This window comes from Candoia aspera, chromosome 2, assembly GCF_035149785.1.
Source record: "Candoia aspera isolate rCanAsp1 chromosome 2, rCanAsp1.hap2, whole genome shotgun sequence".
NCBI classification, from domain to species: Eukaryota; Metazoa; Chordata; class Lepidosauria; order Squamata; family Boidae; genus Candoia; species Candoia aspera.
The window spans coordinates 227,458,149-227,472,006 of NC_086154.1; the positions used below are offsets into that span (position 1 = coordinate 227,458,149).

Sequence of the window (13,858 nt, forward strand, 5' to 3'; positions counted from 1 at the left end):
CATAATTATTTTGCCAGCTTACTAAATTTTTAAAGGAGAGACAGAAATATCCTGAGAAGGGCAAAGACAAGGAACAACAGCAGTAACAGCAACATATTCCTGTATCATAATTTATCACCACAAGAGTGGGTGACGTAGTAAGTGGATTTGTGGCTTCTACCTTCCACCCGTAATTTTTGCTCCTACACTGAGCCATTTACAGCTAGGAGTGGCACAGAATTTCAGCTATAATTTTAGTTAAACATAAACAATGGCCGAATGCCATTCCTTTTTTGGTACCACAAATTGATGGGATGCCTTCTAGGTGGAAGAAGTCAATTTTGTCATGTTCTACAAAGTTCTGTTATGTCAGAAAATCAGACTAGAAAACAGTAAAATGTCCTTCACTACAAATAAACATTTTAGTTTGTCCATTTTCAATTCTTTCACAAGTAGGATCATTTTGTTTCTCTGCATATGTATTTATATTTTAGAAATACTTGCTCCTGTTCCCTTTTTTGGGACAGCCTACATTTAATTTTCACTCAAAAGTCATTCACTTGACATTTGAGCCCATGTTAGCCTATACTGATTTTCACCAATGTGGCCTCAGGCTGAGCTGGGAACATGGAAGCTGCATACATCATATGTAGAGATCAAATTGGTAAAGTTGCAGTGCCTCTTCACAGATGATGGACATGCAGATTAGTGGATAGTGGACTGCAGTGGATAGATTTGAACCAACAGGTGGTAGCATCTGCTTCTTGTCCTTATTCCCACCATTCATTGATTCAATCCACTGGAATGAAAAAGAACGCAGATGAACAATAAGTGAGAAGATACACATTGTATTCAAGGCGTTTTAATAGTGGAAGTCCTGTTAGAGTATGGGCTTCAGTACACATCAATCTTGCTAATCTTCATGAAAGTATGAATAACCCAAATGAGGTCACATCTCCTCATTCCTGTTAAGACAATAAAAATATAATTTAAAACTATTATATCCAGAAAAAAAGAGTTGCAGATAGAAGTCTGCAAAAGCAAAATATGGATTATCTCTTAAAACATAGTAAAGCAATATTATTTGGGTAGCAGTTAGCTGGATTTCAGCTACAGTGAATAAGGTTGTAAAAATTCGAGATATTCTTCTCAATCAAAGAGAATATTTGTAGCTCAGAGTTGAACTGTGGAGTCCTTGGTGCTCTCTGAGCCTTGTTGTTTTCTTGCAGATGTTTCATGGCCAAAAAGTTGCACTGAAGATGTTGCGTAGTCTGGCAATGAAACGTCTGTGAGAAAACAACAAGGCTCAGAGAGCACCAAGGACTCCACAGATAGTCTTCTGTGAGGAATTCAGGGTTAACTACAAAATATAGCCAATGCTTACTTATCTCATGATTTTATATAATGTCCATTTTGATAGGACTCTGTTAACAAAAAGAAAACGATAGAAATTTGAAAAATAAAATAAATAAATAACAAAAAGAAAAGAAGTACAATGAAATCAGGAGCAGTCAGTATAAAAAGCTACAAATAGGTAGCTGTATTAAACAGCCACATTTTAGGCAATTTCCCAAAATCAAGGAGGTTCAGGCATTCCATACCTTTCAAGCAAGGCATTATAGATAATGGGAGCAGGCACAGAGATGGTGTGATGTGTGTTGTCCCCACCAATTTATATAATAAAACAACATCAAGGCAGGAAATTTGGAACTGAGGCAGGGATGGGAAAAAGACTATAAATTATAATAGGTAATTACAAGAGGTGAAAGCTGATTTTCCTTTTTAAAAAAATAATTCAGGTTCTTTTATACATATATAGTTAGTTTTTTAGCTAGGGCATTTATTTTTACTCACATTGGGAAACTACTAGAAGATGCAAGGTGAATTTTTAGCTATTTCAACCTTGGGAAATAAGTTCCAAGATAAATGCCATTATTGACTGTCACAAGAATTTGTTTTAACTGTTCCCATCCAGTATTGGTGGGCTGTGGTGTTTTAGTTTTCTATCTCTCCGTGACATAGAATGCCACATTTCTGCCTTGGACTGAATTGAAACTCAGTCCAACCGCTCACTTGGTGATTGCCTAGTACTCTAGATGCTCTTAAAGTGTGGGCTGGTTTATCAACTGCCATATTCCTATTGCAAGAGGTGATTATGTTCACCATAGCTTAACATGTCATTGATGCCTTGGATCACCCCAACCTAATGGAAAGTTTTGATTTTAATGCCAGATGTTGTTCTTCTGGAAAGTCTTCCTTGCAAAATTATCTGAATCCATGGGCTGAAACATGTTAGTTAACACAGAGAAAAAAGATAATGTGTAGATTGGCACCAAACCTGTACTGTGTAATAACTTAATACCTCACCCATCACCCTTGAAATAGGGTTGTATGTATAAGAACAGTATGTATAAGAACGATGATATTTTATGACTTGTCTCCACTAGTTGGTGGCAAATAGGATATAAAAAAGCAAGTTTAGCCACCATGGTAACTTACAAATTCAGTTAGATACTGTGTCTGGTTTACCAACTGTCACATGTTGATGGTAGGATTTTCATGGCTGTATTGAGATTATCTGAAGTTATTATTAGTAGTAATTACTAATATTAAAGGCTAATGTCAGCAAATGCTTTGAAGGATATTTTTAGAAGGCATGAAAAGATACTGGGAAGTGGCATTGCAGTCTTCTAATGCACTGGAAATTCTGCATGCATTGTTCAGATACATATATACATATATTCTGATTTGGTGGGTGGCAATGAAAGGAATCTGAAAACAGAGTTACAGCATGTCCACAGGGATAGCTGTGCAAATATGTGTAAATATGCTCAGCAGTAGTGACAATGGAACAAAAAGGATGCTGGAATAAGCAACCCAGTTCCAAATTTTGGAATCAGTGAACAGTAATGGACTGTGACCTATTTGTTGTTTGGACATATATGTTTTGACTAAGTATCTATAGTCTGTTCACCAAAAAGAACAGCTGTTCATTGCAGAGGCAAATGTATAAGAACCCATTTCATGCCATGTACACAGAGACACATTATACTGTAACAGGGCTAAGCAATTTGGTGCCATTGAGGTCTTTTGACTGCAACTCTCATCCACCCTGGTCAGCACAGCTAATGCCAAAAGACCATAGCAGTTGTTGTTTACTATTCATGGAGCAAACTCTGATGCTGAGGATTCAGTCCTGGGACATCTGCTATCAAGGGCAATGAGAAAGGTTATTTCAATATTTCCTCTAAGCACCAACATGCCTGTGTAGAATTAGATAATAGTAATTCATGTTATGACTTGTTTGTGGAACTGAATACTACAGACAAACGTGGTAGAAAAAAATATCGCTAAAGCTAGCAAGATATTTCAGGGTTTTCATGCCTGCAGATAAATTCAATTATTTAAAACTTTGTTAATGAGGACAAGATCACATATCTTCAGAATCAAGGTGACTTGAACTGAGACAAGAGACTAATTTTAATTAATTAGTTGAATGATTAATATAGCAGACGAGAGACCAGTGTATTATTTAAAAGTGCATAATATTGTTTTTTGTTTTTATAAATCACATACATTAAAAACCTTATATACTTTGTTTTAGTATTTGAATAATGAAAAAGAAAAAAATTAAACCCTTTCATGATGCTCTTAATAATTTCTTAAGTCTTAAACTTTCACTATCACGAAAAGAATAGATTCATTCCTATGACAGCTTATTGTAAAAGTATAAGAGATTAATGATTTATGATGATACTATGCTAAGTGCAAAGAAGTCTGAAAGTTTTAACTGTGAGTGGCATATTTTAAATGAATAGTAAAAATTATTTCACTTTAGAAACAGTGATGCATAAAACCAGTTTTATATCTTGGTGAACAATGGTAATATCATCATATAATGCACTTGGGAAAAATGCTAATGAATCATATTCTGAGCAATTAGGATTACATGTTAATCTTTTTTGAAAAATGAAATAAATGCTTTAGTTATTCTGTCATTGTTTTAAATTACAGCCTAATGAAAAGAAATCATTTGCAAAAGTCTGCAACAAATCTCATGAAAATTAGTATGTGCTGTATAGCACATTCATGTGGTCGGCTTTGGTGTTCAGAAACACCTAACTGTAAACACAGTGGTCTTACAGATATTTCTGCTCCAAAGTGTACTTTTGATGGTGAGAAGCTGTAACATGCTAAATTCTGAGGTTTTTCTTTAACAGAAACTATTCTATATACAGACAGTCTTCTTCTAGAACTGTGGTCTGCAAGTCTCGTCGAAAATAGTTTCAAAAGCAGTACACTATATGGGGTTTATATATCCAGCCCAATCCATATCTTAGGCTTTAGACCCTTTCCCTTTTTAAAAAAAAAGAACAAATCACAGACAAACTCATATCACTTGGAAAAAAATATTTTCATGTCTTACAAAGCAAAGACAGGCTTGAAATAATTGTTTCAAAATGCCTATAAACACACACACTGGTACCACATGGTTATATTTGATCAATTCCAGTGACAAAGTTAAATTTGGTTTCATGAGCTCAAGTGTTTTTGGGGTGTCACATCAAGATCAACAAATAGCGAATAGTGATAACCCAATTCAGTCATACTTTTCTTCTCGATTTATGAACAGATTCAGTGCTTGTCCATTCAATGATCTTTGAATGGCACAAGGATTTTGAAATATTGGTGTTCAGTTGTATAGTAATTTGTATCAGTGCTCTTCATGGAATAGGATGTTATCATTGCAGATTTCAGCACATGATTCACATTCTGTCCATCTCAGATTTTAAAAGGACAGAATGTGAGTGCACCGATTATCTTAGCATAGTTCATTATCTTCTAAATTTGCTTTTTCAATATTTCAATTTCAGTTAGGAAAATGTGTAGTTATTTATGTTTGACTGTGCTAGATTGTGGAAGATACAGCTCATTTTCTGTCTATTGTTGGACTCAACTTCATGTAGAGCCACCCAGATCTAGCTGCTTCCAGAAATCAAAATAGAACCTTAACCTGGCTCAGGGGATCTCTGCACAGAGCTAATTAACTAAGTATTGGATTATTGTTTAGAACCTAATATATTTTCAGGGAAACCTATTGAAATAAATAGTTCAGATCCCAGAGAGTTGTGCTGATTTATTCCACTAGCATTACTCAGATATGTACCCAGATCGTTGTATGTCTGTTGGCTTGTAGATCATTACTAATATGATGAAGTTTAGCAATTTTGTTAGTTAAAGTTAAGATTATGATTTTAAATTGTTAAATACTAACGTCCTGGTTTAATGAATAGTAGATAAAGCTGCCCTGAAAAGTGTCTGTATGTGCGTGCACGCTGGTAAATACAATATAGTAAAATATATGAACTCGTTTGAAAATTATTTTAGATTTCTACTGCAGCTATTTGGTAAAAATCTAATAGAAGCAATATGTGAGATGCAAATATAGTTTGTTTAAATTGTAGAATATCAATTTACAGAGAACAGGGATCTAGATACATTTTTGAGATGGGCTGGCTGGTGATACTAAATGGATTTACTGTCACATTTTCCATGGTATGGTTAAATGATATTTTATGGCAGGTTGCAGTTGCATTAACTTGCATTAGGCTTATAAGAAGATTAAAACACAGCTTTATGAGTAATGCATATTGGAGTGTTTTATGCTTTATAGAAACCCATGCAGATATTTTTATTGATAGCATTAAGGAACTGATAGTAACTAGAACTAATTAAGTAGCCTTAAAGCATGTATGCTATTTCCGAAGACATACCATTATAGCTTTGATTTACTTACATGAGAAACCTGTTAGACTTGTACCTTACAGTCAATGCCTGATGAAGAAAAATGTAATTAATATTTTTATTTGGAAAATAGTCCTTTTTAACCAATCTAAGTTGACACAAGAAAGGAAGCAGTTATGATAAAGGTCTTCTATCTAATATGCAGTTGGTTCGACTGACAAACTTACATATGAAGCCCTCCATTGAGGACAATGAATTACAAAGTTAAATATTGCTAGGTTTGCAAGCAAGGAACTAGATTATAGTAAATGAAAATTAAAAGTATATGAAACTAACAATATATGAAATAGCTGATGTAAGGAAAACATTAAAGGTGACATTATGTATTTTGAATTGCATTATTACAGAGAATGTCCTGGTTTTAAATCTATAAAGATGAAGCCCAGATTAATGAATGTCATTCTAGCCTTCCTTCGATTAGTTGGCCATTAAATATATTTACACTCTGCATCGATATTATGCACATCACTTCTGAACTTGTTAGAGTCCAGGAATTAAAGCAATCTAGAAAGGATCAGACCTGATTTCTGCCTTTTTTTTTTTTAGGTGACTTTTACAAAGAGGAAATTTGGGTTAATGAAGAAGGCTTATGAGTTGAGTGTTCTGTGCGATTGTGAAATTGCTCTCATAATCTTCAACAGCACCAATAAACTCTTCCAGTATGCCAGCACTGATATGGACAAGGTGTTGCTGAAGTATACAGAATACAATGAGCCACATGAGAGTCGAACAAATTCAGATATTGTCGAGGTAAGAATTATAATAAGGAGGGTTTTTTCCCTGTAATGTACTATACTAGTTTGAAACTGATTTTCATTTTCTATGTGGTGATTACCTGATGTAGTTCAATTAATGATAAAGCCTGCACCTAGTTTAGTTGCATTCTTTTTGTTAGTTCATTTGGCTTCTGTTTTATATTTGTAAAATAATTCACTTCTCTTAAAATGCAGAAACTTTCCATTCTAATAAAAATACTGTCTTACAGATTATTTAAACGGTAGATTCATATTTAAAGACATGCCATCTAATATATTCTACAATGCCCTGGCAAGTGAAATATAATTTATGAGCCTAACCATGCAACTGAAGGAAGCCTTTGGTATATTTAGCTCATACATGTTGCTTAATATCTCTTAATTCTCTCTCAGACCAACTCACCGCCCAGGGTTGTTGTGGGAAAAATAGGAGGAGGAAGCAGTATTAGGTATGCTTGCCGCCTTGTGTTATTTATGAAAAAAATAATAAAGGCGGGATATATATATATACATTGAACAGTATATTATTTTGTTGCTTTGCGGAGAATAATAGCATTGATTTCCAAATGTGTTCTAGCTTTTTGCTTGCTGCCATCAATTCACCATGGAATCTTAAGACTGTATCTTAAACAAAGATGTAAACAGAGAGTTGAGCCACCTCAGCCAGCCTTAAGATTCTTAAACAAATGCATAGTTCGTTGTGGCGAACTTAAGGAATTTTGCTGCTGATTTCAGTGGATCCAGAGTTTAAGTGCATGTCTGTCTGGTGGCTACTTTATTTCTGATTCTGTGCTTTAATGAAAATATAGAAGTGCACAACCTAATCCTACAAAAAGTAATAAATAAGTGAAATGTTTACCCATGCCTTTCCTGGAGTACCTGCACCAACAGTGATGGCATTTGGTTGATCTATGACCAGAGTGGCATTAAGGCTTGTTCAGATTCCATATGGTTTCAAGTTTCCATCCAAACTTCCAAAACTCCCAATACAAATACAAACTAATATTCTAGTCTTACTTCTACAGAATTCAGAGACAATGTGCTTAAACAATAAAAGTAACTTCTAAAAAATCAAGTGATTACCAGAGATTAGGTAAAGTTGGATAAATTTAGTTTACACTTTCAGTCAACTTCTGGAAGAAAAAGGATATGAATAATTACTGGATATAGGCCTTCCTATGGATTCGTAGGAACTATTCTTAACATTTACAGCATTTAAAGACCATTTACAGACCATTAAAATAAATGGTTATCTTCTGTCTTTCTTTTCTTCAATTCTTGACTAACAACAAATAAGAAAAGATTCTACTTGTGGAATTCCTTGATAAAAGTGTATTAATAAAACAATGTGATCTCTCTTGATGGAGTAGACCACTTTGACCTAACAGGAACCCTAATGTGTGCAATTTGCATTTCCCTGTGGCTTGACATGCTCTATTATGAATTCTTTGACTGCACAAGTTTGCCATCTCCATCCCTTGTTTCTACTTTATGACCAGTTAAAGAAATCCCTTTCAGAAGAGGTGTTATGGTGCTACAAAAAATGTTACTAATGTGTGAAACATGTAGCTGATGAGAAGTTAGTGATGCTGAATGGTTTCAAAATAGAAGTGCAGGTGCAGAAACAAAATATGCCGCCATACATGGGGAGTAATTGTAGAATTATTAATATGTTCCACTCTTCATTGTTACAGGGTATTTCATGGAACATTTTTTGCAAACTTCCTACTTAACTAAACAACCAACCAAAAAAAAAATAAAATCCCCAGAACAGAACAAAAATCACTTTAAGCTATCAGATGGAAGTTTTGCTGCTAAAAATCCCTACATTCATAGATCTAGATTGGTTTTCCTAGACTTCTTAGAATTCTAATAATCTGCTCCTGCCGATTACAGAAATCTTTGATGCAGGGATTCTTTTATTTTTCATTTTCTTTTCTTGCTTGCCCCTAGTAACAGATACCCTGTCAGCAGCAGCAGGCTGTGTGAATTTTAATGCTGCAGACAAGTCCTATTTGCAGCCGTGGGGATGTTCCCCCACAATTATTGGATAATGTTGTCTTAGTGATAACTCCAACTACTTTTCTCTTGAGTCCTTTATGGTACTCTTTATGGTTTTGTCTAAAGCTGATGGAGTTTTTGGTTTCTAAGGGAAAGAAATGGTTAAACGTGAGAAGTAAAAATGTTGTCAAAAGGCCATGGATAAACAGAAATACTTCCTGAGAAAAAAATGTATGTCATCTGTGCTTAGTGGCAAATGTATAGTACACAGTTCTCTGTGTCTGTAGCTGTGGCTGTTTATTAATTTATGTCAGCAAAAGTTTTGGACTCTTTATTACCAAAAAAGCAGTAGCTGTAGGAACACATTGGCAATCGTTTTAGAATATTTAAATAGTTAAGCAGTAATCACACAAAAGAGATACAAAAGGCTTGGTGTATTGTTCTTTACCATATGGCTTGGTAGCTGCTAAAATAGCTTACTAACTTGAAAGGATGTGATTTTCTATATTCAGACTGAAGTATGGAGTGCAGAGGTCATTCCAGATTCAGCACTGTTTCAGGGTCAGAGGAAATAGTTCTGCAGTGTGTGGGGAGTGTTTAGGGGAAAAAAGAATCTTTACATTAGCCAAAAAAATCTTCAGTATAATTATATTGTTTTACTTGATAATTAGCATCACTGTTGCTAGTACAATGAAGCAAGAAAACAAAAGCTGAAGAGGCAGGCAGCTTTGCACACAGAAAGTATCTGAGTACATGTCTTGGTGTAGAACAAAGAATTGTCATCTTTTCAATATTTAAATACATCAGTAAAATATGTATTTAAAGAGAAAACTCTGCACTGCAATACCAGGGTTGGATGCAAACTTGGGTTGCAATTCTGTGGCTGCTAGGATAACATATTAAGGGCTGTACTATTACAGATTTCTGCCTCCAAGACCAAAACCAGAACCCAGATTTTTTATGGTAGTCAGTTGCCGAATTTCCCCTTCTGCTTCTTTATCCAGCTTTAAGATTGACACTGTCCAAGTGAGGTTGGGGTGATAGGCAGAAAGGAGGGTGGGATGTTTCTCTATCATATCTACAGCCTGGAAAAATGGTATGTGTGGCCTGGCCTAAGCATGTTCTGTCATTTCCTCAGACAGAGGAGATCTGTCTGAGGAAAAGGAACCAACAGGAAGTACAGTGAAGATTACTCCTTCACTGCTGCCTTGCCAGTTGACATCAGAAGTTCAGGCTTGTCAGGATGCTGCAATTGCACTTTAGGATTGTTCTGTCAATTATACTTAAGAATGAGCCTTTTAAGGCAACTTGTATCATCAAATAAAGGGACTATTCTTCACATCTAGAATGTGGTATTTTTCTTGTGCAGGGTGGATTTTTTATTTTTAGTTCTTTTTCAAGGCAGCAGAAATTTGCTCACCAACCTGGCAGTATTTATAAAATGGATTGCTTTTATCTTGTGATTATTTAACTGACCTTCTGAATTCTTACAGATAAACGTTTTATATCAGTAGGTTTAATTTCTGTAGGATTCAACTGGTTAAATGCATACTTGCTGATCAGCCTATGAATGTCATCTCTTTCTAAAGTTTTAATTTAATAATTTACTGTGAACAGTTTAATAAAATGGCCTTTTGATATCTTTGTACAAGTCCACTGCAAACAACATACATGGGAATTACACATAGGGATTAGTCATAAACAACAATAAATACATTTTTAATTGTCTGGTTCCAAGCGCAGTTGTTACCAACAAATAGGTCTGTCAATATTCATACTTTTTTATTGAAACTATTTTATAATTATTATAATGGCTCAAAAGAGTGACCTGGCTTTTGAATTATCCAAAGCTCTTACTCAGTACTCCACAAAAGGCAAGGAATGAGCAAGATGCTGGAAAGTTCAGAATTTAGGCTAGATGTTGCAGGTATAGGGTCTACAGTTCAAAGGTTTATTTATTTACTTAACTTATTTATTTATTTGGCTACCCATCTATTGGGACACTCCAAATAAAAATAAATATAGAATGAAAGTCACAACCCATTACAGGGAAAAAAATGTGGCCCCTAAATAGATCTCAATAATAACATAACTGATATGTCCATGCCCACACTAAAGCTCCCTTAACACCTCAACAGCCAGGTCTTCATGGCCTTCCAGAAGGCCAGCAGGGTCATGGCTGTCCATATCATGGCGGCGACTGTCCACAAGAGAGGCAACATGTTGGAGAATGTTCCACAGGGAGGGAGACATGGCAGAGAAGGCCCATCTCCTGGGACCCACTAAATGCAAGTCCCTGGCCAATGGAACTCGCAGCATACCTTCCCTGCCAGATCTAATGGGATGGGCTGATGTAATCGGGGAGAGGCAGTGTTGGAAGACCTGAAAGACCAGGTTAGGGACAGATCGCCATGGAGAAAATCTATCTATGTGGTCGCCAGGAGACAAAAATGACTTGATAGCATATAATTAATTAATCAGTTAAAATCATGAATTGTGCATTGAGATCTAGGAATAAGCACAACTGTAATAGTGGAAAGGCGCTCTTGGCCATGGCTGTCACCTGGCCAAATTAATCTCAAAGTAGGGATTGTAGCCTGAATTCATGAGTCAGAAAATGTGATTGGTGTCAATTTATGTATGTCATTAAGCAAAATATTCCCACACCTTTAAAAATATGATTGCCATTAGTCCCCAAGGTTTCCTGACCAATAACTTAGAGAAAGAGAGGAGATTTACATAATAACCTTTTTTTGTTCTTTTCAAAATACAGTTTAAAATCCATGGACCAAAGAAAAGACTCTTATCATAATCTCTCAGTAAAGAAAATAAAGAACTCCATGTTTTGCCAGAGTTTACAAAATTTTATTTTTATCGGCACTTTTATTTCTGATCTGCAGTTTAGCAGTAGTACAACCCTAAAGAAAGTGTGTTGGACTTGACTGAGAACCATTAGACCAATCAATCTTAGAAAGTAAACTGTTAGTATAGTAATTAGTTTCAATTGTCTGTATTCACTTTGTTGTTTTCTAATAGAAGATGAAACAGGTTTTTTGCCAGGGTGGGGGTGGGGATATCACAGAGAGTTTTGCTTTTCTCTTGCTTATTTTTTTTTTCCTTCTCTTTTCTTACCTCAGGATTCCTTGCTTACGTTGCTGGATTATTTTAGTCCTGCATAGCAGATTTAGGTCAGGACATGATAAAGCAAAAACTATTATTGCAAATGAACCTCTTGTCCTTTTAAATAATAATACCATGGTTCCTACTGAAATTGCTAACACAGAATTCCGTGAATCAGAATACAAATTTGGAATCTGCATATTTTATCTAAACATTGTTAAACAGAAATGTAAAATAATTGGTCACTTTTTGAAATGTTACATATGAACTGAATTTCTTTTGGGATTCATTGAAGGCTTAGCATTTGGGGAGAAGAATCTGAGTATTTTAATCCAAGATAATGTTATTGCGTAAGGTTTTATTCTGTTATCTTTTGTACTATCTCATGTTCTTATTGTCTGTGTTTTTAATACCCATCAAAGTGTTGCTCAGCTGTAACATCTTAACATGTAGTTGCTGTTGCTGTTTAATTATGCCCACCTCCTGAGTTCCCATTCCTTGTTACATAGAATATCACAAATCTTTTCCATTTTGCCTTTTCACTGTCTCTGTTTCTTTGTGTAAATCCTGCTTCTCTCTGTCCTCCAGACAATCACTCAAACTCTCTGTTAAATCTGGTCCATCGATCTTTTACTTCTCTGCTTTTCTTAAATGTTTCACCCTTTTCTGTCTTCACTAGCTTGTAACTTTCTGTCAAGGATTGGTGTTTTATAGTTAGGTTAACCTACTTTACTCAGATTTTTCCCTTCTTTCTGAATTTTGAATCTTTGTAGCTCTTGCCTTATTTTCATTCTTCCAAGATTGGACTCTGCTAGATTTTATCATACTGCTTTTTGCTAAATATAGTTCTGATCCTTGGCAAAACTATCTTTTTCTCTTACTGTGTTCTCCAAATTGCTCAGCTATGAAATGTTTAAATCTACATTACTTAAACCCTAATTTTGCACAATAGGATCTGGATCTTCTGTACTGCAATTTTTGTTTGTATTCTTGAAAAGGAAATAACCAAGCTACAGTAAAATTGAATCATTATTGTTACAAATAAGTTTACAAATCAGTCCTTCCTCTCTGTAGTCATGCTGTGACATCACTAAAGAGCCAGTCTCCACAATACATACTACATTCTGTTGCCTGCAAACCAAGGCACCCACACAGTTCTAAAACCTGCACTTCCTATGGAAGATTCTGTGTACCAAATAGGACTTTAACTTTTCACTGTTTAGGAATTACCTTAGAAGGTATTAATGTCTCAAATGTATTAACAAGAAAAATGAAATAGATTTGGCACTAGTCATGCTACCAGAGACTAATGGCTATTGGTTTGAAATATCTAAAATATCAGGTTACCTATTATAATGTGGCTGTGCTGGATAGGGATGGTAAATAGGCTGAAGGACATCAAACTAAAAAAGGCTGCTATATAGAATTATCAGGCTCCCTGAGACCTAGACCTCTGAATCTCCAGGGAAATGCTTTAGAGCTAAGGCATGGTAGAGTTTGTGGGGGCAAATAAGAGATGTCATCTTAATTCAATTACCAGAGTTTGGTTCAAATCAAGGAGAAAAAATAGGTTTTTGTCTTTGTTCAGTCTTATATCTTTTCTTAGGAGGAGACTAAATCTAGTCATTTCAGGGTAAATTCAGATCCTTTGCAACTCTAATAAAAGGAACATAATAAAAATTTATTGTGCAGTTCTCCATGATTGTAGGCTAACTTCCACTGAAAGTGCCAGGTATCTAAATGATTTTAATGGAATTGCATTGCAGAACATACAGAAAAAAAATTGAACAGTACTCTAAAACATTCCTCTTTTGTTACAGCACTGCTGAATTGAGAATTGATATAACTGAGTGGCTAGGAATGTGGAGCATTAGGAAAATGTTCCTAGGTCAAACAAGTTTAGCCATCAGATTATTAGGTGTCCTTCATCAACCCACCATGTAAATACCTCCCAACAATGTGGCATGGTGATAACATTAGTGATCTAGTTTTCAGAGTTGCTATGTGGATTAGTGAAATAATACTAGGCCAAACTAATAATCTTGGTGTAATAAACTATGCCACCCGTATGTTTCATTACCTCAATCCTTCCTGTCTACCAGATTTTATTACTTCAATTTTACATCTAAACTAGAAAAGTGTGGTTTAATCTCTATTTTCAGTACAGGCTATAACAAGGATATAAAATTAAAATCAGC

At 35.1% G+C, this 13,858-nt stretch overlaps 1 protein-coding gene across 13 annotated transcripts in view; it reads left to right on the forward strand.

Annotated features, from left to right (window-relative positions):
* MEF2C (myocyte enhancer factor 2C) overlaps positions 1-13,858 on the forward strand; it is a 198,571-nt gene that overhangs the window by 101,301 nt on the left and 83,412 nt on the right. For all 13 annotated transcript variants that reach the window (XM_063295445.1, XM_063295433.1, XM_063295441.1 and 10 more), the window contains one exon: positions 6,331-6,534. In XM_063295445.1, coding sequence (XP_063151515.1) covers positions 6,331-6,534 — 204 coding nt within the window. The remainder of the gene's footprint in view (positions 1-6,330; positions 6,535-13,858) is intronic.